At 42.4% G+C, this 25469-nt stretch overlaps 1 protein-coding gene across 2 annotated transcripts in view; it reads right to left on the reverse strand.

The window, feature by feature from the left end:
* LOC143786367 (carboxypeptidase O-like) overlaps positions 1–25469 on the reverse strand; it is a 302348-nt gene that overhangs the window by 81614 nt on the left and 195265 nt on the right. For both annotated transcript variants that reach the window (XM_077275702.1, XM_077275703.1), the window contains one exon: positions 16668–16758. In XM_077275702.1, coding sequence (XP_077131817.1) covers positions 16668–16758 — 91 coding nt within the window. The remainder of the gene's footprint in view (positions 1–16667; positions 16759–25469) is intronic.

The raw sequence follows: 25469 nt of genomic DNA on the forward strand, positions 1-25469 counted from the left end.
CCAAACGGAAGGAAACAGGGTTAAGAATCTCCAATATCTTATACGGGCCGATGAACCGAGGCTTAAACTTAGGAGAAGAGACCCTCATAGGGACAAAACGAGAAGACAACCACACCAAATCCCCAACACCAAGCCGAGGACCAACACGACGGTGGCGGTTGGCAAAAAGCTGAGTCTTCTCCTGGGACAACCTCAAATTGTCCACCACCTGCCCCCAGATCTGATGCAATCTCTCCACCACAGCATCCACTCCAGGACAATCCGAAGATTCCACCTGACCAGAGGAAAATCGAGGATGAAACCCCGAATTACAGAAAAACGGGGACACCAAAGTGGCAGAGCTGGCCCGATTATTGAGAGCGAACTCCGCCAATGGCAAAAAAGCAACCCAATCATCCTGGTCAGCAGACACAAAACACCTCAGATATGTCTCCAGGGTCTGATTAATCCGCTCGGTCTGGCCATTCGTCTGAGGATGGAAAGCGGACGAAAAAGATAAATCTATGCCCATCCTAGCACAGAATGCCCGCCAAAATCTAGACACGAATTGGGTCCCTCTGTCAGAAACGATATTCTCAGGAATACCATGCAAACGAACAACATTTTGAAAAAACAGAGGAACCAACTCGGAAGAAGAAGGCAACTTGGGCAGAGGAACCAAATGGACCATCTTAGAAAAACGGTCACACACCACCCAGATGACAGACATCTTCTGAGAAACAGGCAGATCTGAAATAAAATCCATCGAGATGTGCGTCCAAGGCCTCTTAGGAATAGGCAAGGGCAACAATAATCCACTAGCCCGAGAACAACAAGGCTTGGCCCGAGCACAAACGTCACAAGACTGCACAAAGCCTCGCACATCTCGCGACAGGGAAGGCCACCAGAAGGACCTTGCCACCAAATCCCTGGTACCAAAAATGCCAGGATGACCTGCCAACGCAGAAGAATGAACCTCAGAGATGACTCTACTGGTCCAATCATCAGGAACAAACAGTCTATCAGGTGGGCAACGATCAGGTCTATCCGCCTGAAACTCCTGCAAGGCCCGCCGCAGGTCTGGAGAAACGGCTGACAATACCACTCCATCCTTAAGGATACCTGTGGGCTCAGAGTTACCAGGCGAGTCAGGCTCAAAACTCCTAGAAAGGGCATCCGCCTTAACATTCTTAGAACCCGGTAGGTATGACACCACAAAATTAAACCGAGAGAAAAATAATGACCAGCGCGCCTGCCTAGGATTCAGGCGCCTGGCGGTCTCAAGATAAATCAAATTTTTGTGGTCAGTCAATACCACCACCTGATGTCTGGCCCCCTCAAGCCAATGGCGCCACTCCTCAAAAGCCCACTTCATGGCCAAAAGCTCCCGATTCCCAACATCATAATTCCGCTCAGCGGGCGAAAATTTACGGGAAAAGAAGGCACAAGGCCTCATCACGGAGCAGTCAGAACTTTTCTGCGACAACACTGCCCCAGCTCCGATCTCAGAAGCGTCGACCTCAACCTGAAAAGGTAGAGCAACATCAGGCTGACGCAACACAGGGGCAGAGGAAAAACGGCGCTTAAGCTCCCGAAAGGCCTCCACAGCATCAGGGGACCAATCAGCAACATCAGCACCCTTCTTAGTCAAATCGGTCAATGGCTTAGCAATATCCGAAAAACCAGCAATAAATCGACGATAAAAGTTAGCAAAGCCCAAAAATTTCTGAAGACTCTTAAGAGAAGAGGGCTGCGTCCAATCACAAATAGCTTGAACCTTGACAGGATCCATTTCAATGGAAGAGGGAGAAAAAATATATCCCAAAAAGGAAATCCTCTGTACCCCAAAAACACACTTAGAACCCTTCACACACAAAGAATTAGACCGCAAAACCTGAAAAACCCTCCTGACTTGCTGGACATGAGAGTCCCAGTCATCCGAAAAAATCAGAATATCATCCAGATACACAATCATAAATTTATCCAAATAATCGCGAAAAATATCATGCATAAAGGACTGGAAAACTGACGGAGCATTTGAAAGACCAAAAGGCATCACTAAATACTCAAAGTGGCCCTCGGGCGTATTAAATGCGGTTTTCCACTCATCTCCCTGCCTGATTCGCACCAAATTATACGCCCCACGAAGGTCAATCTTAGAGAACCACTTGGCCCCCTTTATGCGAGCAAACAAATCAGTCAGCAACGGCAATGGGTATTGATATTTAACAGTGATTTTATTCAAAAGCCGATAATCGATACATGGTCTCAAAGAGCCGTCTTTTTTTTAACACAAAGAAAAAACCGGCTCCTAAGGGAGATGACGATGGACGAATATGTCCCTTTTCCAAGGACTCCTTTATATATTCTCGCATAGCAGCATGTTCAGGCACAGACAGATTAAATAAACGACCCTTTGGGTATTTACTACCCGGGATTAAATCTATGGCACAATCGCACTCTCGGTGCGGAGGTAACGAACCAAGCTTGGATTCTTCAAAGACATCACGATAGTCAGACAGGAACTCAGGAATTTCAGAGGGAATAGATGATGAAATGGAAACCACAGGTACATCCCCATGAGCCCCCTTACATCCCCAGCTCAACACAGACATAGCTCTCCAGTCGAGGACTGGGTTGTGAGATTGCAGCCAAGGCAATCCTAACACCAAATCATCATGTAGATTATACAGCACCAGAAAGCGAATAATCTCCTGGTGATCCGGATTAATACGCATAGTTACTTGTGTCCAGTATTGTGGTTTATTATTAGCCAATGGGGTGGAGTCAATCCCCTTCAGAGGAATAGGAGTCTCCAAAGGCTCTAAATCATACCCACAGCGTTTGGCAAAGGACCAATCCATAAGACTCAAAGCGGCGCCGGAGTCGACATAGGCGTCCGTGGTAATAGATGACAAAGAGCAAATCAGGGTCACAGATAGAATAAACTTAGACGGTAAGGTGCAAATGGAAACAGATTTATCAAGCTTTTTAGTGCGCTTAGAGCATGCTGATATAACATGAGTAGAATCACCACAATAGAAACACAACCCATTTTTCCGTCTAAAATTCTGCCGCTCGCTTCGGGACAGAATTCTATCACACTGCATACCCTCTGGCGACTTCTCAGTGGACACCGCCAGATGGTGCACAGGTTTGCGCTCCCGCAAACGCCTATCGATCTGAATAGCCATTGTCATGGACTCATTCAGACCCGCAGGCACAGGGAACCCCACCATAACATCCTTAATGGCATCAGAGAGACCCTCTCTGAAAGTCGCCGCCAGGGCGCACTCATTCCACTGAGTAAGCACAGACCATTTACGGAATCTTTGGCAGTAAATTTCCGCTTCATCTTGCCCCTGAGATAGGGACATCAAAGTTTTTTCTGCCTGAAGCTCCAAATGAGGTTCGTCATAAAGCAACCCCAAGGCCAGAAAAAACGCATCCACATTGAGCAACGCAGGATCCCCTGGTGTCAATGAAAAAGCCCAGTCTTGAGGGTCGCCCCGGAGCAAGGAAATCACAATCCTGACCTGCTGTGCAGGGTCTCCGGCAGAGCGAAATTTCAGGGACAAAAATAATTTGCAATTATTTTGAAAATTCTGAAACCCAGATCTATTCCCTGAGAAAAATTCCGGCAAAGGAATTCTCGGCTCAGATACAGGTGCATGACAAACAAAGTCTTGCAAATTTTGTACCTTCGTGGCGAGATTATTCAAACCTGCAGTTACACTCTGAAGATCCATTACAAACAGGTGGACACAGAGCCATTCAAGGATTAAGAGGAGGAAAGAAGCAGCAGGCTGCAATTATGGCTAGGCAGCACACTCTGAGTAAGAGAGAGGAAAAAAAAAAAAAAAAAAGATTCCTCAGACTTCTTTTCCTCCTACTTCAGCCAATACAATTAACACTTTGTGGGCCGGTCAAACTGTCATGATCTCAATGGCAAGAGAACATAGCATCAGCATATATAGGAACTAGCTCTTGGAAGATGGAAACTGAGCTGACCATGAACTAAACCTAACGCACAACTAGCAGTGGCCGGGTAGCATGCCTACGTTGATTCTAGATGCCCAGCACCAGCCGGAGGACTAAATAAAGCTAGCAGAGGAAATATATAGTCCTAGCTCACCTCTAGAGAAGTACCCCGAAAGGAGACAGAGGCCCCCCACATGTATTGGCGGTGAATTAAGATGAAATAACAAACGTAGTATGAAAATAGGTTTAGCAAATTTGAGGTCCACTTACTACATAGCAGAAGACAGAAAGGACACTTTCATGGTCAGCTAAAAACCCTTTCAAAACACCATCCAGAAATTACTTTAAGACTCTGGCATTAACTCATAACACCAGAGTGGCAATTCCTGTTCACAAGAGCTTTCCAGACACAGTAACGAAACTACAGCTGTGAACTGGAACAAAATGCAAAAACAAAACATGGACAAGAGTCCAACTTATCTAGTAGTTGTCTAGGAGCAGGAACAAGCACAGAGAGGCTTCTGATAACATTGTTGACCGGCAAGCAACTAACAGAGCAGCAAGGTTATATAGCGACTCCCACATCTTGATGGGAACAGGTGAACAGAGAAGATGAAGACACCAGTTCAATTCCACCAGTAGCCACCGGGGGAGCCCAGAATCCAAATTCACAACAGGTTTGCAATATCATCAGTACGCCAATGACATGCAGATCTACCTATCTGTACCTGACATTACCTCCTTACTGACCCAAATCACACATCTTGCCACTATTTTATCCTTTTATGCTTGCTTTCAAAAAGTGGACATGGATAAAATAGAATACATCATCTTTCAACCATCTCTCGCTAAATTGTCATGAGAGCTGTGTATGCATCATTAGGTACAACTTTATTAAGAGGGAAAGTTTGCACATGAGAAAATGATTTTCCAGACATTCACAGCCTTTTTGTTGCACTTTTTTGCAGCTGTGATCTTCATCTTCTTGGTGTGTATGTGGTATATTAATTTCCAAGTTGTCATCAATACCATCATTGTCCATATCTTGTAAAGAGGAAATCTGGTGTTTCACTGGGTCGTGGTTATCTACGCTTAGTGCCATTCCTTTAACAGTGTTCGTTACACTAGAACAAATAATTTGCGACTGTGACATTTGGATATTATTGGTAATATGTATGGGTGTAGATGAAGAAGCTTGTGCCACGTGTGTGTTTATAGTTACAGTCAAGAAGACCTTTGGCACTCAACAAGTCCACAATTCTTTGCTTTTGAATTCAACTTTATTTTGGCAGCCAGCAAAAATATATAACAGACAGATCCAACGTTTCGGCATACAATGCCTTTTTCAAGGTAGTCTGTATATAGTATATAGCGCTCCTAGGGGATTAGTTAGTCAAACATGACTTGAGAAACAGGGCGCATACTGAAGAAAATGCGAGGCTGGCGTGTGTCCAGTGGCTCAGGGCAAGACCTTGCCCTGAGTCACTGGACACACACCAGCCTCGCATTTTCTTCAGTATGCGCCCTGTTTCTCAAGTCATGTTTGACTAACTAATCCCCTAGGAGCGCTATATACTATATACAGACTACCTTGAAAAAGGCATTGTATGCCGAAACGTTGGATCTGTCTGTTATATATTTTTGCTGGCTGCCAAAATAAAGTTGAATTCAAAAGCAAAGAATTGTGGACTTGTTGAGTGCCAAAGGTCTTCTTGACTATATTTTGCTTTTTTCCTTTGGGCACCACATAATAATTTAGAGTGCACCACTCCTGACCTGATTGTTTATAGTTACAGACGGTGCACTCCTCTTTTTTTAAATGTTATCATTTTGTATTAAAGCATATGACACGCAGAAGCACAGTCTGACACATTTTCCAGACAGGTACCACTAATACAAAATCAATTAATACATTTTCATTTTACGAAATCAGGACCCTTACTCCATAACCAAGCCTCCCTCACCCCAGTCCCTTAACCATTATCCAATACAACCAACTGAAAACATCACCTCTTGAAAATTGTCCAACACTACATGTAAACGTCCCTCCAGAAGCAACTAAACGACCCCCATTCTACTCTGCAATAACTCAGCAGACGCCATGCCTGGGTAATCCATCCATCCGCCCCACACATTTTCAAATTTTGAAATTTTGTATTCTGACCTCTCTAATGTAAATATTCCTTTCCATAAGGAAAATAAAATTAATGTTATTAATAAATTCCTTTTTCCCTGGTGGGTTTTCAGGCAACCAGTAAATCGCAATAAGCTTTCTCGCAACATACAACAATCTCGCAATAATCAGCCTTCCACATTCATCCGTAGCAATATCATCCATACAACCCAGAAGGCTAATCAGCTGGTTACGCACCACCTTTACCCCGTCACCTTTTGAATCAAGCACCTTCATCCAAAAGGGTTGGAGGCGAGCGCACGACCACATCATATGTATGACATCTGCATCATCCTCAATGCACCTTCGGCATTTTGAGTCACCTCTCAGTCCTGCCTTCCTTATCCATGCCATGGTCCTGTACACCCTATACACAAGGTATAACTCCGACACCCTGTTAGCCTCACTCAAGGACGCCCTGGGGATGTATTGAAGTATAGACTCCCACTGGGACTCCGACAAAGGACCCACATCCGCCACCCATTTTTAATTTAGCCTTAATGGATGTTTCAATAAAAAGGTATATAACAGACCCCTGTATATCATGGTAATGAACCCCCTCGTACTCCTCTGAGACCCGATAAGATTCAACAAGCTATCGCAGTGCCGTATCACTCGCGACCCCTCCTTTTGACAATTTAGGGCGTGTCGCAACTGCAAATATTGAAAGAACATCTAGGACAAAAGAAACTCAGTCCTAAGTGTCTCTAATGTTTTAAGAACATCCCTATCAAGCAACTGAGACACGAACCAAATACCAATGCGCCTCCAATGACCGAACCCCGCAATCTCATGAGCTCTGTCAACCTAGGATCAAACCAAATCGGCTTATATCTCGTAAATTACGTTACTCTTCTCCAATACTTAAGTTTCTGCCACACATTCTCCATCATAGCTATTGTTGGGAATTGTTTGGGGTTAATTTTGAATCTGCCTGCTTCCAGACTGGCTAACAATGGGCATTTCCCTACCGAGTGTTCAATGATTATCCACGCTTAAGCGCTCTGTTCCAGTTCTCCCCAACCTACCATATGCTGGCATTGAGATGCTATGTAGTAAATCCATGGAATGGGGACCGCCAAACCACCCTCGTCCTTCACCCTTAGCAGATGTTCCAATTTGATGCCCGCCAGGCCACCCTTCCAAATTAAGTCCCTAAATAGAGTCTTCTTGATCCTATGAAATGTACTCTGAGGCAGCTACACTGGAGAATTATGCAATATGTACAGGAGCTGAGGCATAAGTAAAATTTTGATCAAATTTACTCTTCCTGCAACTGACAGAAATAGCTTCTTCCAGGACCAAATCTTCAGCTGGAACTTCACAAGCATAGGAGTCAGGTTGAGCCGCGCATAAGAGTCAGGTTGAGCCGCACATAGTCCTCTATTTTGCCCGAAACCACGATGCCCAGATATTTACACTCATGTACCACCCTTAAGGGAACCCCAGGGTCTAGTGTTAGAGGAGCCGCCACGTCCATGGGCAACAACTAGACTTATCACAATTAATAGATAATCTGGAAAGAACCCCAATTTTTTTAATGCTGTTCAGAACAGCACCCAAAGACTTCTGCGCATCTTCCAAGAACAGTAACACATCGTCCGCATACAGGGCAATCTTTTCTTCATAGTTTCCGTATCTAAATCCCTTTATGTCCCTATACCTCCGTATCACTGCCACCAAGGGCTCAACAGCAATTGTAAACAAGAGAGGAGACAAGGGGCACCCCTGCCGTGTTCCCCTATACAAAGGAAAATCCCCCCACAAGAGCCCATTTACCTGTATCCTGGCTCTTGGAGAGTCATAAAACAATTGCACCCAAATTATAAATCTCTAGCCAAAACCCATAGCCTTCATAACCGCCCACAAATAACGCCATTATATACTATCAAAAGCCTTTGTGGCGTTTAAAGACACCACAACCCTCTGACCCATATTGTCTGGCTTTAACTGCATATTGAGAAACAATTGTCTAAGATTACATGCTGTAGAACTGTTGGGCATAAAACCGGACTGTTCCCGGTTTATTAGTGTCGTTATCACCTTGTTAAGATGATTAGCCAATATTTTGGCCAAGATTTTGATATCTATGGTTAATAATGAGATTGGGTGAGAAGAAGCTTGATCCGTCGCATCCTTACACTGTTTTGGCAACACTTCAATTATTGACACAGGCATGGACCGCGACAACTCACCCTCCACCACACCAGCAGCATACACCTCCAGCAAAATGTGAAACAATACCTACTCTTTACTTTTTTTTTACACGTCCCCTGGGACACCCATCTACCCCTGGGGCTTTAGCATTAGGCATAGAAGCCAGTGCAGCGTCAAGCTCCTCCAAATTAAACGGCTCTCCAAAGTCCCTGATCAACCGTACAAAGTCTAGGAAGCTGAACCTCTGCCAGAAAACCATCCACCTCCTCCATCGATGGTTGTACCCACAACTTAGAAAGATCCAAATAATACTCCATCATCGCTTCCAAATTGCCATGCGACCAGTATGCTCCGACCCATCCTTTCCCTTCAAAGCAACTATGTGTGGAGTCTCTCTGTGCCACCAGTATTCTAGAATTGAGATGACCCGCCTTGTCCCCCTCCTCGTGCACTTCTCTTTAAACTTAGTTTTTCACAAGCATCCATCAGTTTGTTTTGTTTTCCTCCAACACTGATCTGCTTTCTATAATTCAGCATCTCATGAACATGTTGCACTTTGCCCTTTAGACAAACACGTGCGTCTTTGGTTTGGCAACATATTTTTGACAGGCATTTTTTAGGTGGAGTCAAACGCGCATCTGTTACACCGATCTTCTGACGGGCATGAAACACATTCTGGTAATTGGTGGTGGCTAAATGACTATTCATTATAGGCTGTATCCTGGATATCATACCTCCCATAGCCACCACTGTTATTAATCATGTACGTTCCCATTCCTGTCATCACCATAGACCTTTTCCTGATCACTTCATCCTCCGATTCGTCCGCCATATTTTTACTACAAACCTGCACCTTCACAGCAGCAACTGTGTACGAAACCACTTTACAGTTTTGCAAGGTGTTTATGATGACCGTAAACAATTTTTTTTTAAAAATTGCCACCCCCATGGGGAAATCTTTGTCAGCCCATTCACTTAGTGTATGGGCATTACAAGTGTAGGAGACACATTCCTTTACATTGGGCCTAGGTTTTAATGAGGCCTTCAGCAATGTCTCCTCTTATTCCACCACTAGAACACCATGGTTCACGTGTTCCCTGCTGCTACAGAAAGTACATTTTTGGGAAAGGGTGTCTAGGATCCACATGAACAATTTTTTACAAATTAACCACCTATGAGCAAATGCTTGTCAGTCCAGGCACTCCATTACAAGTCTTAGAGACCCACACCCCAACATTGGGCCTACTCCTTAACTCTGTCTCCTGCAATGTGTCCTTTACCTGCCACTAGATGACCAGGGTTAATGTGCTCTGTATGGTGTATTTTGGGCAAGGGGGCTGTGATGGCACTCTTATTTTTTTTAAAAAAGGAACCACATTGTGCAATTGGGCGTGACATTACATTGAGCGTACTTCTTAACTCGGTCTCCTGCAATGTCTCTTGATTAACTGCCACTAGATCACCAGGGTGAACGTGCTCTGTAAGGTGCATTTTGGGCTAGGGGTCTGTGATGGCACTATTTTAATAAGTCCAAAAAGGACACCACATTTGGGAAGTAGGCAGGGCATTACATTGGGCCTACTTCTTAACTCGGTCTCCTGCAATGTGTCCTTTAACTGCCACTAGATCACCAGGGTGAACGTGCTCTGTACGGTGCATTTTGGCCAAGGGGTCTGTGATGGCAGTCTTATTTTTTAAAAAAAGGACAACACATTGGGGAATTGGGCATGGCATTCCATTGGGCCTACTTCTTAACCTTTCTCCTGCAATGTCTCTTGATTAACTGCCACTAGATCACCAGGGTAAACGTGCTTTGTACTGTAATAGGTCGGTGAAGTGTGGTCAAGGGGGGCTGTGATGGCCCTAGTCTATTTTTACAAAAGGTACCCCCCATTGGTGAAATCACATCCTTGTTGGAAAACACTTCATAACATTTGTGTACCTTAAAGAGCTCACGTGAAAAGCTCAATTTTTTGTTGCCTGGTTGCTAACATTGGACACAATACATTTCATGTAAATTTGATAAAGCAATGCTGTTACTTTGCCTCAGTAGTTCATTAAAAATATAGCTTTGTTCACTATATTTGTTTCTCTCCTTGCGAGCCTTAACTTTGTCTGCCTCAAATGTACAAATGGAGAATATACAAATGGCGATTAGTAAACAAGATTGGAATACTGTATACCGAATGCATTCAGACAATCACATAGCTGCATTTCTTGTAAAACATTTAGAGATGTGACAGACAATGATCATAGTGACACAATCTTGATAAATGTTTGTTTATTCACTTCACAAACAGTTCTAAGCCTCTATATGTTTGCTGTTTGTCACTGTAAAATGTTAAGGTTTACTGAAACTATGCCGGTGGTGGTTTGATTTAAATCCTTGTGGCCTTTATTTTCTAGGGGTTTATGGTCCCTCGTCTGATGACTCCATGATATCTCAGTGTCATCCAACCTTGAAAAGTGGCCATTTGAAGGTGTGGGTGAAACTAGAGTTACCAAATAGTGTTATTCACTATATAAGACCAGAGAAATATGACTAAGACAGATGCCAAAACTGGGGTACCTGTACATGTACAGTGTGCTGATACCTGCATAATTGGGGATGCCCATGCATTGTAGGTAATCTCCCAGGGGTTCTGTGTCTTGGTGTTGCTTCTCTGATATTCCAAACAGATGATGTTTAAAAGCCTCTTGGTGATGATCTAACTATACTGTATGTAGTTAATCTTCATATATATACGTAATCAGTATATTTATATAATCCTTATATGTACTTATTAACCTTTGTATGTTATTGTTAACATATGCAAAAATGTACGCACTCAAGCTATTCAATCTTAGGATTCCTTGAACTTTGCAGTTTGCAATGAAATTGCCTTGTATTGCAAGGACTAGCCTTATTTAATTAAAGCTGTATCTGAACCTAAGTGTTAAAAACATGGCAAACACAATTGCCAAATTCTCCTGTAAATAATTGTGCAAAGAGGGTACCATCATACCATTAAAAAATCCGAGTGAATTTTCCTGGGCCCATCCAGTATGTGGGTTCCAAGGCCTAATGGGGTGCATATGACTATGCAGCATGGCTGGCCTTGCCATCAATGTGTAAAACAAAGGAGTATGGAGCACAAAATACATATTGTGAAGTGGATTTTCCTAGGCCCATCCAGTATGTGGGTTCCACGGCCTAATGGGGTGCATATGACTATGCAGCATGGCTGGCCTTGCCACCAATGTATAAAACAATGGAGTATGGAGCACAAAATGCATATTGTGAAGTGGATTTTCCTGGGCCCATCCAGTATGTGGGTTCCAAGGCCTATTGGGGTGCATATGACTGACTATGCAGCAGGGCTGGCCTTGCCGCCAATGTATAAAACAAAGGAGTACGCAGTACAAAATGCATATTGTGAAGTGGATTTTCATGGGCCCATTTAGTATGTGGGTTCCAAAGCCTAATGGGGTGCATATGACTATGCAGCAGGGCTCGCCTTCCTTTCAATGTATAAAACAAAGGAGTATGGAGCACACAATGCATATTGTGAAGTGGATTTTCCTGGGCCCATCCACTATGAGGGTTCCAAGGCCTAATGGGGTGCATATGACTGACTATGCAGCAGGACTCGCCTTCCTGCCAATGTATAAAACCAAGGAGTATGGGGCACACAATGCATATTGTGAAGTGGATTTTCATGGGCACATCCACTATGTGGGTTCCAAGGCCTAATGGGGTGCATATGACTGACTATGCAGCATGGCTCGCCTTCCTGCCAATGTTTAAAACAAAGGAGTATGGAGAACACAATGCATATTGTGAAGTGGATTTTCATGGGCACATCCACTATGTGGGTTCCAAGGCTTATTGGGGTGCATATGAATTGGTATCAGGGCAGGCCTTGAATTCAATGCAACACTTTTTCAGGTGTCCCCCCTGGACATCTTATGACAGAGGTATTGCGGTGCGTCATCATTCTTGGCAGCCCATGCAGTCACAGCATAGGCTACTACAGCTTAGGAGACCCACTGTTTCATAATGGCCCTTTAAGAAGATTAATGCCACCTGATGCAACAGTAAAAATAGGCTCTGTGACTTTAAGAGTCCCTCCTTCATAAATGAAACAAGATGGGTCTGCTTATGTGTCACACACCACATGGCCAGCTAGGGGTGTTAAATTTTACAATGACATTTCCCAGGGAACGCATTTGTAGTGGTTGAAAGCAATGTTAAAGTTGAAAAAAGCTTCAAAAATGCAGCGTGTGAACTAAGCCTAAGTGGGAGAGGAAATTTTCGGTCTGGGGTGAAATATTTGGCCTTACAGGCAAGTCATTAACCTGCAAAGGATGTACCTTGACATATTTCCAAGCAAAAGCAGTTTTGGTTTCGTTTTTATGTGTTTTTTGTGGCACCGGGAAAAATGTCATGAATCTCGGAAAAAAATGATTAAGACTGAACTAGGAGTCAGGAATGCTTCCAGGGGCGATCCCCATGAGGTCCCTGTGTCATTTGAGCAGTGTTTCCATCATTTTCAGATGGTTTTAGACCTTAAAAGGACCCCTGGGGGGAATCGCAGTAAAAATACTCGGGTCTCCCATAGACTTACATTGGGCTCGTTGTTCTGGCCGAGTACCCCAGTATTCCAATTTGCTCGACCCGAGCAACGAGCACCCATGCATTTTAGTGCTCACCCATCACTAATTTTTATCAAAGTTAGGAAGTCTATACTATATGGAGACAGTTGTCAAGACACCATCAGCAGCACTATAGACACGTTCTGAGAGAAACCTCCAAGGCGTGACAGGTGTGCTCAGACCTCTCTTCCATTTATGAAAACCAAAATGAAAAGGGTTTCAAACTCCACTGATCGTATTGATATTGAGCTCGAGATACTCCTGCACATCATCTACAGTTCACAACGTATCAGACTTGTATTCTGTTCTGCTGGTGTATGGTCTGGTCTAAAAAATGTGTGAAACGACTCACAGAAATTGCTTCTGCCACTTATACTGCTGCTAATATTTTTACGTTAATGACTTGACGTTCCGGAGGTTTGAAATCTATAACTGCGAGACACACTGTGTGCCTCACTGTTGTCATGGGGAAAACCACTCATAAGATTGTCTACAAGTGTGTTTGGATACTGTAGCATGCGAGCGTCCCTTTCCAGGAGGAAGGCATCTGGCAAAATTTATTCTTGTACAGTGGATCTAATAGAGTGGCAACTAAGCAGTCAGCATTATTTGTAACTCTAAGAATATGAGCATCATGTTTCAGAGTGCAGCAAGAAGGCCCTCATGTGCAGTCCCATGAGGTCCAAGTCCATGGTGTGCTGGTGGCGAGTTAACACTCAAGCTTATTTCCTCTGTCTCCTCCCGCTAACCACAGACATCAGAGAAGGGATCATGATCCTCTTCATCTCCTGACTATTGTGTGCCCATCATCTCTTCCTCCTCATCCTCCTTTATATTTGTTTCTCGGCTCCTGAATCTTCACTAACAGTTTGCCTTGTACCTTGAGCCTCCCTTGATTGTTGTAATCCAACAAGGGCTGTGCTGTGCTGAGAAACGGCGGAGTAGAGTGAACACAACAAACTGCTGCACTGTGAGTGAGGTACATGCAGAGATTTTATGGTGGATTGAGAAAGATGTATTGTGCTTGGTGAAGCAAAAACAGCTGGCATGTCCACTTTAGAAACAGCTGACATGCTGTCACTCATCACGACTGTAGAGAGTAAATGAGTGGAGGTTCTGCGAACAGAGACGTGTGTGAGAACAGTTTCCACAGTGATGGTGGAGGAAGAAGCAGCAGATGCGGTTAATGGGGTTGCCGTTAGTTGGTGAGGCCCGCTCATCCACATTTTAGAGCAGTGAGATTCCCAGGCTAGCGCAGATTGATCACACATGTGCCAGTTCATGCTTGTAGTAGTCAAATTATTGTAATTTTTGCCTCTACTGAGTTGTTTTTCAAAATTGACAGATAACATGAGTTGGGTCATCCTTTGCGATCTCAAAAAAGGCCCAGGCTAGGCAACCTTGCCGCTGCTGTGAACTGCAGACCCACGACCACTGCTGGCCACAGCAATGTGGCTGAGTATGCAGTGCTTGTCGTGATTGCATGACTCCGCATTTGTGCAGGAAGCCACAAAGTAACTTCCTTGTCTTCTTCCTACACCTTCTTTGCTGAGCTACTCTGCTACGTGAATCTGGGTTCACACCAAGTAGGATCTACAACCTCATCGTCATCCTCTCTGTTCTCACACTCCTTGTCCTGAGAGTTACCCTCCTTCTCTTCATACCCTGACAGCACAGTGCATTCTGCATGTGCCTCAGGTATCTGAGTCTCTAAAGACTCACCCATCTAAGGTTCCCCACAGTCAGTTGGGTGGTTGGAGAGTTGTGATGCATGGGGAAACAAGGGTAACTGTGGTGCCACTTCTAGGTTCTGTACTGTGTGTGATTTTAAGGTGGAAGAAGAGGAGGAGAGGCCACATGATGCAGCGCTTGCCATCCACTGGAGCACTTGCTCTTTCTGGCCATCATCTACAAAGCATACTGCTGGGCGGCTGCAAAAGAAAGGAAGTTGAGTAGCCCGCCCAGTAACAGATGTGATGTTCTCAATTTTCTTTTGAAAGGATGAAACTTTTTTTCAGTAGAGATTTTAGTAACATTACCACCTAACTCATGTACACCTCGAACACCAAGCCTATTAGCTTTTGCACCATGACCTTGCTTTTTCCCCACTTATGTTCGAAGTACCCTTCCCCTTTTTAAATAGCTGTTTCACGGCCCCAGGCCCAGACCTGTCAGTCACCTGTCACTAAATTTACAATCAGCATTTATTTGCTGAGATAGTGTGTTTGGACCACACTATTAGCAGAAAGGATTTAGATAAAAAATGCGGCCTGGTGTCTGAACCCTACAATTAACAAAGTATTGAGATTTAGAAATGTGGTCTGGTGTATGGTCAGCACAATTAGAAGAAAGTATTTAGATTCTGAAATGTGGCCTGGTGTCTGTCTCACACTATTAGCACAAACGATTTAGATTCCAAAATGAGGCCTGGTCTCTGGTACACACTATTAGCACAAATGAATTAGATTCTGATTAATATTCAGAATTGTGGCCTGGTTTCTAGCCCACACTATTAGCACAAGTGTTTTTGATTCTGAAATGTGGTCTGGTCTCTGGCCCACACTGTTAGCAGAAAGGATTTAGATTATGAAATGTTGATTCCTGACTGGACCACACTATTAGCACAAGCATTTTAGATTCTGAAATGTGGCATGCTGTATGGCCCACACTATTAGCACAGACTATTTAGATTATGAAATGTGGCCTGGTGTCTGGCCCACACTATTATTGCAAACAATTTAGATTCTGAAATGTAACCTGGTCTCTGATCCACACTATCAGCACAAACTATTTAGGTGCTGAAAAGTCGATTTAGCACAATATCCTATTTATCTGGACTATCTGACTACTTGAAGCAGCAGCCTTTCTGAACTGTTATACTGATAAAATGGCACTAAAACAACATGTCCACTTTTTATATGGAGAAGGACATATGAATTCGGCAGCCAATGACAGAAGCCCTTGTATTTGGACAATGTGGATGGTTTCTTCTTCCTGATTGGCTGCCAGAATCTCCACGCATTAAGTTTATTAAAAAAAAAATACAGTCCGACACTACTCTGACTTCTCCCCACACCCTCCCCTCATTAAACACGTCCACTCATCATACAGCACCACTATCCTAGCCAAAGTGCTAAAAAAGCATTAGTGTAAACTCGATCATTTCCCAAGCTTTGCCAAATTTAGCTGATTTTGAGGAAAAATGCTTGGGAATCCGAACACGAATCCGAATGTGCAACGTTTATGGCGAATATTTTGCGAACAAGTTCGCTCACCTCTAGTCATGACATCATGTAATCTCTGCAACAAAACACTTAGCTCAGCTGCAAACGTGCTACTGCCCAGTGCTATGATTGGCTGCTGCAATTTCCATGATGACATGCTGTCACTGCTGCAGCTATATCAAAAAAGACTGGAGACCACAGCAGACAACCAATGCTGGAGAACCAGGGGAAAGTACAGCTGACTTGGTTATCTTTACATTAAAGAAGCTTTGCCATAAAAACCATGACAATTGTAAAACCCTTTAAGGAAAAGAGGCACTGTCTTGGCTCATGTTGAATTCACTACATTCTATGGCCACATTGTGCATGGATGGTGTGAACATGGCCTAAATGTATGTTGATAAGAAACCAGAATGCTATATCAGATGCTGGGAATATTGAGATAAATTTCATTGCTCACATAACATTACATAATCTATTTGTGACAGTCAAAGAATTATCTGTAATAATGAACTTACTGCACCATTTTGAATCAAAATTTCTGTTGAGGTCCACCCCATAACAACTTCCATTGTTATGTGGTGAGCGAGATTTTCTCCAAAGACGATTCTATGGAAGAAATATAGGAAAAATCATCAAATTATTTAAATAAGGCTTAAAAACACTAATTCTAAGGAAAATGAGGTTGCCAACTTCTTTATCATTGATGGCCTGTTCTTAGGAAAGGTCATCAATGTCTGATCAGTGAGAGGTGTCACATTCTGCACTCCCGCCAATCAGCTGTTCATTATGTCAGCGTAGGCCAGAACTGCCAATTTATGAAGCTGCACAGCACTGCTCTATCGACGGAATAGTGGCTGTGGCCGGATTCTGCACATCACCCCTATTAATTTTAATAGAGGGCGGATGTGCAGTACCTGACCATGGTCACTATACAGTACACAGACCAGTGCTGTGCAGATACAGCACTGAGCTGTTCCAGCACAAACAACACCATGAACAACTGATCGGCAAGGGTCCCGAGTGTTACACCCCCAAAGATCAGATATTGATGACCTATTCCATTAATAGGTCATCAATGTAAAAATAGTGGACAATCTCTTTAAGTTAGTCTAAAGTGGTTACTAGCAGTTTCCAGAGCTGTCGATTTCAGTTTTGGAAGTGAGCAGTGCTGATGATGTTAAAACCCACGCACCTTCTGAGACGTGCAACATCACAGCTATTGTGCATACATTTCTTTAAAATGAACAGGACAAGTGCATGATATCTGTTGATCATGCATCCATCCCAGAAGGTGTGCTGGTCGTAATGTCATCAGCTTGGCACACTTCTGGTGCAGAAAACATCACCACTTCAATGAGATGCCTATTTCAGACATGATTAAAACATCTCTTTAACTCTTTCATTTGCAGCTTCTGTTTTTTTTCACTCTTGTATTTCATCCTCATCTATATTTTTATTATTACGTAGACATACGTAATCACTTGTTTTTTTTAAAGTCGTGTTGTTTTGTTAGCATGTAATGTAATGAAATAAATGAGAAAAAAAATTTGCGAAAATTGAGAATTTTTCTACATTTTTTCAAAATGTCCAATATTTTCATCAATAAACGCAAATCATATCCCTATACACACGGTCAAAATTGTTGGTACCCCTCGTTTAATGACAGAAAAGCCCACAATGGTCACAAAAATTACTTGAATTTGACAAAAGTAATAACTAATAAAAAATCTGTGAAAATGAACAAATGAAAATCAGACATTGCTTTTCATCGATGCTTACACAGAATTTAAATACAAAATAAAACTCATGCTCACGAAATAGGCCTGGACAGAAATGATGGTACCCCTGAAAATAATGTGACAAAAAGGACATGTTAAATCAAGGTATGTCCACTAACTAGCATCACATGTGTCTACAATCATGGTATCAGTGAGTGGGCCTGTATATAGGGCTACAGATACTCACTGTGCTGTTTGGTGACATGGTGAATATCACACTCAACATGGACCAGAGGAAGTGAAGGAAAGTTGTCTCAGGAGATTATAAAGAAAATTATAGACAAACATGTTAAAGGTAAAAGTTATAAGACCATCTCCAATGAGCTTGATGCTCCTGTGACTACAGTTGCACGTATTATTCAGAAATTTAAGATGTAGCCAACCTCCCTGGACTATAGTAGTCCCTGCATAGCAGTGGAGGTTGGCACCCTAAGTTTCAGCGGTAGGCGCCCCCACTCCGCGGCGACTTGCCCTCCTGTCCCTATAGATCCCTATTGTCCACTAAAAAATGTGTCCCAGTACACCCATAATCCCAGTGAAAAATACACCATACACCATATTTGCCTCTTGTTTGACATGAATACCTTGTAATAGAAAAAGAGGTTGGGTATTATACCCCTTTTTTCTTCTATTTTTTGGAGTTGAATAGAGCATTAACTCGCCTCATTTATTATTTGATTTTTTTATTTTTTTCATTTTTTTTTTTTTTGAACATTTTTTTGTGTTTTTTTCACTGGGATTATGGGTGTACTGGGCAGGGACTACTATAGTTGATTTGTAGGGCCCTATAGGACATATTATTTGTCTTTATTAATTTTCCCTATGGTACAGTTAAAGCCTTGGTACTTGTCTTCAATTTTGGAAAAACGTTTTTAAACTTTATATATTAAAAGTTATATTTTAGAGATCCTTGTTTTGTTTGTTTTTTTCTATATTAGAGGATCCTTACACATTTGTTTTTGGTGGAGTATTCTACATCCTATTGAGCATCTTTGGAAAAAGCTGAAACATGCCGTCTTGAAAAGGCAACCTTCAAACATGAGACAACTAGAGCAGTTTGCTATTGAGGAGTGGGCCAAAATACCTTTTGGGAGGTGCAGAAGTCTCATTGACAGTTAAAGGAATCGTTTGATTGCAGTGATTGCCTCGAAAAGTTGTTCAACAAAATATTTATTTAAGGGTACCATCATTTCTGTCCATGCCTATTTCATGAGTTTTATTTAAATTCTGCGGAAGCATGATTGAAAAACAATGTCTGACTTTCATTTGTTCATTTTCAGAAATTTGTTTTTTATTATAACTTTTGTCAGATTCAAGTCATTTCTGTGACCATTCTGAGTTTTTCTGTCATCAAACGAGGGGTACCAACAATTTTGACCACTTGTGTATATCTATAATGAACATAAAGTACAATCTGTAGTGAAAAAAAAACTATTAAAGGGGAATGTAATATTACCAACAAGTCCAACCATAGAAACCATATGGCACTTCCGAAATACATAAGAAAACCACTAGATGGCAGCAGAATCACTGTCATCCAAAAAGAAGCTAACCAAAAAATTAAATAGATATAAAATCAATTTATTGAAAATAACATAACGAACAAAAAAATATTAAATAAATACATAAAAAAGCTACAACATATCCTCAGGATAGTACCTCATGGGGGCAGTGGGAAGCACAATACAAACCGTGTCCAAAAAGACAAATGGATATATATATATATATACTAGCTGTACTACCCGGCTTCGCCCGGGTTAATGACTGCTGTTAGCAAAATAGAATGTGTTAACAAAAATTTATTCTGCACACAAAAACCACAAAACAAATAGATAGAAATGTAATTATTAAAAGGCAAAAACTAAGCAAATAGAAGCATTTCACAACATATATTAGCTTTGTTATACTGAGAATGTCTTTGTTGCCTATATTAACCAATCAGAGCTCAGGTTAATTAACTGTAGCAAAATAGAAGCTGAGCTGTGATTGGTTGCTATTGGCAGCCTGATAAATCCCCAGCCAACAGGAAGCCCTCCCCCCTGGCAGTATATATTAGCTCACACATACACATAATAGACAGGTCATGTGACTGACAGCTGCCGTATTTCCTATATGGTACATTTGTTGCTCTTGTAGTTTGCTTATTAATCAGATTTTTATTTTTGAAGGACAATACCAGACTTGTGTGTGTTTTAGGGCGAGTTTTATGTGTCAAGTTGTGTGTGTTGAGTTGCGTGTGGCGACATGCATGTAGCGACTTTTGTGAGATGAGTTTTGTGTGGCGACATGCGTGTAGCAACATTTTGTGTGTTGAGTTGCATGTGACAGGTTAGTGTAGCAAGTTGTGTGCAGCAAGATTTGTGCATGGCGAGTTTTGCGCGTGGCGAGTTTTATGTGTGGTGCATTTTGAGTATGTGCAAGTTTTGTGTGAGGCAACTTTTGCATGTGGTGCAACTTTTGTACATGTGGCAATTTTTCTGTGTGTGCAAGTTTTGCATGAGGTGAGTTTTCCATGAGGCGAGTTTTGCGTGAGCCTAGTTTTGCATATGGCGAGTTTTGCATGTAGCGAGTTTTGAGTGGTGACTTTTGTGTTTCGACTTTTATGTGGCGAGGTTGGTGTGTGTGTGTGGTGAAATGTGTGCTGAGGGTGGTATATGTGTTCAAGCACGTGGTAGTGTGTGGCGCATTTTGTGTTTGTGTTCATATCCCCGTGTGTGGTGAGTATCCCATGTCGGGGCCCCACCTTAGCAACTGTACGGTATATACTCTTTGTCGCCATCGCTCTCATTCTTTAAGTCCTCATTGTTCACATCTGGCAGCTGTCAATTTTCCTCCAACACTTTTCCCTTCACTTTTTCCCCATTATGTAGATAGGAGCAAAATTGTTTGGTGAATTGGAACGCGCGGGGTTAAAATTTCACCTCACAACATAGCCTATGACGCTCTCGGGGTCCAGACGTGTGACTGTGCAAAATTTTGTGGCTGTAGCTGCGACGGTACAGATGCCAATCCCGGACATACACACATACATACATACACACATTCAGCTTTATATATTAGATATACCTGTATGTAATCTCCTGTATATAGTATATACCTGTGTGTCATCTCACCTATATATAGTATATATCTGTGTGTCATCTCCTGTATATAGTATATACCTGTATGTCATCTCCTCCTATACATAGCATATACCTGTGTCATCTCCTCCTGTATATACTATATACCTGTAGGTAATCTGCTCCTGTATATAGTATATACCTGTGTGTCATCTCCTCCTGTATATAGTATATACCTGTATGTCATCTCCTCCTGTATGTAGTATGTACCTGTATGTCATCTCCTCCTCTATATAGTATATACCTGTGTGTCATCTCTCCTGTATATAGTATATATCTGTGTGTCATCTCCTCCTGTATATAGTATATACCTGTGTGTCATCTCCCCTGTAAATAGTATATACCTGTGTGTCATCTCCTGTATATAGTATATAGCTGTATGCCATCTCCTCCTGTATTAGCCCTCGTTCACACGTTATTTGGTCAGTATTTTTACCTCAGTATTTGTAAGCTAAAATGGCAGCCTGATAAATCCCCAGCCAACAGTAAGCCCACCCCCTGGCAGTATATATTAGCTCACACATACACATAATAGACTGGTCATGTGACTGACAGCTGCCGGATTCCTATATGGTACATTTGTTGCTCTTGTAGTTTGTCTGCTTATTAATCAGATTTTTATTTTTGAAGGATACCAGACTTGTGTGTGTTTTAGGGCGAGTTTCGTGTGTCAAGTTGTGTGTGTTGAGTTGCGTGTGGCGACATGCATGTAGGGACTTTTGTGAGATGAGTTTTGTGTGGCGACATGCGTGAAGCAACTTTTTGTGTGTCGAGTTGCATGTGACAGGTTAGTGTAGCAAGTTGTGTGCAGCAAGTTTTGCGCATGGCGAGTTTTGCGCGTGGCGAGTTTTATGTGTGGTGCCTTTTGAGTATGTGCAAGTTTTGTGTGAGGCAACTTTTGCATGTGTTGCAACTTTTGTGCATGTGGCAATTTTTCTGCGTGTGGCAATTTTTCTGCGTGTGCAAGTTTTGCGTGTGGCGAGTTTTGCACGTGTGGCGAGTTTTGCATGTGGAGAGTTTTGCGCGTGGTGAGTTTTGAGCGGCGACTTTTGTGTTTCTACTTTTATGTGGCGAGGTTGGTGTATGTGTGGTGAAATGTGCACTGAGGGTGGTATATGTGTTCGAGCACGTGGTAGTGTGTGGCGCATTTTGTGTGTGTGTTCATATCCCCGTGGTGGTGTGATTATCCCATGTTGGGGCCCCACCTTAGCAACTGTACAGTATATACTCTTTGGTGCCATCGCTGTCATTCTTTAAGTCCCCCTTGTTCACATCTGGCAGCTGTTAATTTGCCTCCAACACTTTTCCTTTCATTTTTTCCCCATTATGTAGATAGGGGCAAAATTGTTTGGTGACTTGGAAAGCGCGGGGTTAAAATTTCACCTCACAATATAGCTTTGACACTCTCAGGGTCCAGACGTGTGACTGTGCAAAATTTTGTGCCTGTAGCTGCGACGCCTCCAACACTTTTCCTTTCACTTTTTCCCCATTATGTAGATAGGGGCAAAATTGTTTGGTGAATTGGAAAGCGCGGGGTTAAAATTTCACCTCACAACATAGCCTATGACGCTCTCGGGGTCCAGACGTGTGACTGTGCAAAATTTTGTGGCTGTAGCTGCTACGGTTCAGATGCCAATCCCGGACATACATACATACATACATACATACACACACACACACATTCAGCTTTATATATTAGACTAGCTGAAGAGCCCGGCATTGCCTGGGCATAGTAAATATCTGTGGTTAGTTATAGCACCTCACTTCTCTTATTTTCCCATCACGCCTCTCATTTTCCCCCTCACATCTGTCATTTTCCCCCTCACATCTGTCATTTTCCCCCTCACATCTCTAATTTACCCCCTCACACCTCTCATTTTCCCCCTCACTCATCTTATTTTCCCCCTCACTCCTCTCATTCCCCCCTAACACTTGTCATTTCGACCTCACATCTGTCATTTTCCGATCACTCCACTATTTTCCCTCACTCCTCTCATTTTGCACTCACACCTTTTCATTTTCACCTCACACCTCTCATTTTCACCTCAGTATATACAAGTTTATCATCTCCCTTATATATAGTATACACCTGTATGTCATCTCCTGTATATAGTATATACCTGTATGTCAACTCCCCTGTATATAGTATATACCTGCTGTGTGTCATCTCCCCTGTATATAGTATATACCTGTATGTCATCTCCTCCTATATATAGTATATACCTGTATGTAATCTCCTCCTGTATATAGTATATACCTGTGTGTCATCTCACCTATATATAGTATATATCTGTGTGTCATCTCCTCCTGTATATAGTATATACCTGTTTGTCATCTCCTCCTATACATAGCATATACCTGTATGTCATCTCCTCCTGTATATACTATATACCTGTAGGTAATCTGTTCCTGTATATAGTATATACCTGTGTGTCATCTCCTCCTGTATATAGTATATACCTGTATGTCATCTCCTCCTGTATGTAGTATGTACCTGTATGTCATCTCCTCCTCTATATAGTATATACCTGTGTGTCATCTCCTCCTGTATATAGTATATACCTGTGTGTCATCTCCCCTGTAAATAGTATATACCTGTGTGTCATCTCCTCCTGTATATAGTATATATCTGTATGTCATCTCCTCCTGTATTAGACCTCGTTCACACGTTATTTGGTCAGTATTTTTACCTCAGTATTTGTAAGCTAAAATGGCAGCCTGATAAATCCCCAGCCAACAGTAAGCCCACCCCCTGGCAGTATATATTAGCTCACACATACACATAATAGACTGGTCATGTGACTGACAGCTGCTGGATTCCTATATGGTACATTTGTTGGTCTTGTAGTTTGTCTGCTTATTAATCAGATTTTTATTTTTGAAGGATAATACCAGACTTGTGTGTGTTTTAGGGCGAGTTTCGTGTGTCAAGTTGTGTGTGTTGAGTTGCGTGTGGCGACATGCATGTAGGGACTTTTGTGAGATGAGTTTTGTGTGGCGACATGCGTGTAGCAACTTTTTGTGTGTCGAGTTGCATGTGACAGGTTAGTGTAGCAAGTTGTGTGCAGCAAGTTTTGCGCATGGCGAGTTTTGCGCGTGGTGAGTTTTATGTGTGGTGCCTTTTGAGTATGTGCAAGTTTTGTGTGAGGCAACTTTTGCATGTGTTGCAACTTTTGTGCATGTGGCAATTTTTCTGCGTGTGGCAATTTTTCTGCGTGTGCAAGTTTTGCGTGTGGCGAGTTTTCCATGAGGTGAGTTTTGCACGTGTGGCGAGTTTTGCATGTGGAGAGTTTTGCGCGTGGCGAGTTTTGAGCGGCGACTTTTGTGTTTCTACTTTTATGTGGCGAGGTTGGTGTATGTGTGGTGAAATGTGCGCTGAGGGTGGTATATGTGTTCGAGCACGTGGTAGTGTGTGGCGCATTTTGTGTGTGTGTTCATATCCCCGTGGTGGTGTGGTGATTATCCCATGTTGGGGCCCCACCTTAGCAACTGTACAGTACATACTCTTTGGCGCCATCGCTGTCATTCTTTAAGTCCCCCTTGTTCACATCTGGCAGCTGTTAATTTGCCTCCAACACTTTTCCTTTCATTTTTTCCCCATTATGTAGATAGGGGCAAAATTGTTTGGTGAATTGGAAAGCGCGGGGTTAAAATTTCACCTCACAACATAGCCTATGACGCTCTCGGGGTCCAGACGTGTGACTGTGCAAAATTTTGTGGCTGTAGCTGCGACGGTTCAGATGCCAATCCCGGACATACATACATACATACATACACACATACACACATTCAGCTTTATATATTAGATATATATATATATATATATATATATATATATATATAGAGCACCTACCCACCTATGGTCTCAAATGGGCCTATAGACCCTTAGGTGCAGATAGCATCCATAATAGGAAAAATATTAACAGGTCCCAGATACATAGGCAGACTGAAGTCTCCGTTCCTACCCACTCCCCATATGCCTATAATAACACCAAGTAACACATGGCATGAGGAGAGGAAAGGAAAGGTATACAGAAGTGCTCACCGAATGAAGAGGTGGATGAAGTGCGTCCTCCCACGTCTCCTACCCAGCGCCCCGACGCGCGTTTCGCCCTGGCTTCTTCCGGGGGCCTCTCCTTATGCCATGTGTTACTTGGTGTTATTATAGGCATATGGGGAGTGGGTAGGAACGGAGACTTCAGTCTGCCTATGTATCTGGGACCTGTTAATATTTTTCCTATTGTGGATGCTATCTGCACCTAAGGGTCTATAGGCCCATTTGAGACCATAGGTGGGTAGGTGCTCTTTATATATATATATATATATATATATATATATATATATATATATATATATATATATATATATATATATATATATATATATATATATATATATATATATATATATATATATATAT

The sequence above is a fragment of the Ranitomeya variabilis genome, chromosome 7, assembly GCF_051348905.1.
Source record: "Ranitomeya variabilis isolate aRanVar5 chromosome 7, aRanVar5.hap1, whole genome shotgun sequence".
In the NCBI taxonomy this organism is placed as follows: Eukaryota; Metazoa; Chordata; class Amphibia; order Anura; family Dendrobatidae; genus Ranitomeya; species Ranitomeya variabilis.